General features: G+C 41.0%; 1 protein-coding gene across 1 annotated transcript in view; it reads left to right on the top strand.

Moving 5' to 3' along the window:
- The first annotated feature begins 1,739 nt into the window (after nucleotides 1-1,739).
- LOC102197412 (interferon-induced, double-stranded RNA-activated protein kinase-like) overlaps nucleotides 1,740-2,141 on the top strand; it is a 10,381-nt gene continuing 9,979 nt past the window's right edge. The window contains exons 1-2 of the mRNA XM_005742451.1: nucleotides 1,740-1,894; nucleotides 2,034-2,097. Coding sequence (XP_005742508.1) covers nucleotides 1,749-1,894; nucleotides 2,034-2,097 — 210 coding nt within the window. The 5' untranslated portion in view covers nucleotides 1,740-1,748. The remainder of the gene's footprint in view (nucleotides 1,895-2,033; nucleotides 2,098-2,141) is intronic.

Raw genomic sequence — 2,141 nt, 5'->3', positions numbered from 1 at the left:
ATACTAACCCCGTGTTTGCCTACTGGTGGTGGTCAGAGGGCCCGGTGGCGCCAGTGTCCGGCAGCCTCGCCTCTGTCAGTGCGCCCCAGGGCAGCTGTGGCTACAACGTAGCTTGCCATTGCCAGTGTGTGTGTGAATGACTGAATGTAGTGTAAAGCGCTTTGGGGTCCTTAGGGACTGAATAAAGCGCTATACAAATGCAGGCCATTTACCATTTGCACCAGCGTGCGTCTGCTCTTATATAACAATCATTAGCTTACAGCTTTACGTGTTTAAGGTATGTGCTAACTAAAAATAAAGACAAGATGATAGTTTATTAAACTTTTAATGAAATTTGCAGATTGTTTCAGTGGAGTTTAATAAACTCAGCCGTCTGCTCCTGACTACCTAAAATATAACAGGACACTGGAGTAAATTCTCGATCATCTCACTCTTCTGTTTAATGTTTATTTAGCTGTGAGAAAACTATAACTTTAATCTCAGCCAAACCGATTTACTCAAACTAATAAAACACTGAAAAAAGCCAAACACCAACATTTTTAAATGATCTGAACGACTTACATTCTTGCTTGTAAATATCTTAAGTTTATTTTGTGACCCAGAAAGATTAATATTTAAACTAAGTAGCTGACACCATTGTTGGAATTGGCTGGGCCACGCTATGAATTCTGGGATAGGTTGGGCCATGAAGGATACACCCGACCCATCCTTCAAATCTGGGGAAATGAAGGCCGCATTTGGAGGAGTCTTCAAGTTTGGACAGTCTTCGTTGTGTCGCTGTAACGTAATCGGCCTACAAACGCAGCCTCCAAGGATGCGGCCCCTGAATTTGGGCACAGCTATGATACCGGAGACTGCTGCTTCTTTTTCTTCTTTCATGTTTAGTGGCAGCTGGCATCCTTGTACATGCAGTGCTGCCATCTTATGTTTCAGTACGTTATTACACTTTTAAATCCTACTAGTTATTCCTGCATTTTTCAGGAGCTTACAAAGCTTCAGACACGTCGACTATTAAATTAGTGGTTGACGATTTTGATAGTAGACGTAATTGTGACAAGTCGACTAATCGTGGCAGCCCTACTGGATTTTTGCATAGTTAACCCTGACTCAGGCAGTGCTGGAATCTAGTGCCTAAGGTGTGACCTGAGATTCTGTGCTATACCTGGTGTAGTCCTGGAGCGTAGCTTCAGGGGGCTGGTGCAGTTTGGGAATGGGCTATATCTCCCATAGTGAAACACCGAGCAAAGGTAGAAAAGAGCGTTTGGTTACTTAACGTAATCCCTGGTTCTTTGATAACAGTGTTTCACCAGCACTTTCATCCTTTGCTTGGGGACCAAAAGAAATCTACTGAGAATGAGTCAGGAGGGGCACGGCTCGACAGATCTGTCATGGACAGACAGGGTGTCACTGGAGCTTCCATAGTTAGTCACACAAAGGTGATTCCCATAGTGAAACATCTCACTCTATTATCAGAGAATCAGGGATTACGTTAAGTAACCCAACATTGCTATTTATATGCAGTAAATATTGATTTACTTTAATTTACTGTTGCTTTATATTTTCTAGCAAAATCTTCTGTATTTACTCAAATTTGCAGAGCAACAAAAAGCTCATATGAAGCCCAAAATCTGTGAATATCTATTCAGACATGCTACTAAGCTGCAGTTCACAGTATTTTAAAAAAAGATACTGTGAACTGCAGCTTAGTAGTTCAATGATTTAAGCAATTTTTAGGTAATTCATGCTACATGCTTTGGTGTCTTTTTTTTTTTTTCCTTTCTTTTTTTACACTATGCACTCTATTGTCTTGTTTTGTCAAGGATATGTTGTATCCTGAAGAAAAGGGTTCAGGAAGCTCCCCCAGTGACATGTCAGCTGATTCAGTAATCTTCAGGTATGGAAAATAAAAATATGAGAATGCAATATAATCAATATTATCACCTTCTGTTCAATTGCAACCCGCAACCCTGAGGAGGATCAGCAAAAGAGAAAGGATGGATTGTTTACTAATTTACCTCTTTGTTTTCTCCCAGGGATTCCTGTGGCGCTTCATCAGAACCTGTGGCGCAGACCTGTAATTCGTCAAAAAACTCCAAGGTTCAGGTCTTGTATTACCTTTCACACTAACAGTGCTATTTTGA

Source organism: Pundamilia nyererei, unplaced genomic scaffold (assembly GCF_000239375.1).
Source record: "Pundamilia nyererei isolate P.nyererei 1_Seehausen unplaced genomic scaffold, PunNye1.0 scaffold00120, whole genome shotgun sequence".
NCBI lineage: Eukaryota > Metazoa > Chordata > Actinopteri > Cichliformes > Cichlidae > Pundamilia > Pundamilia nyererei.
This window is presented reverse-complemented; position numbering and strand designations above follow the sequence as displayed.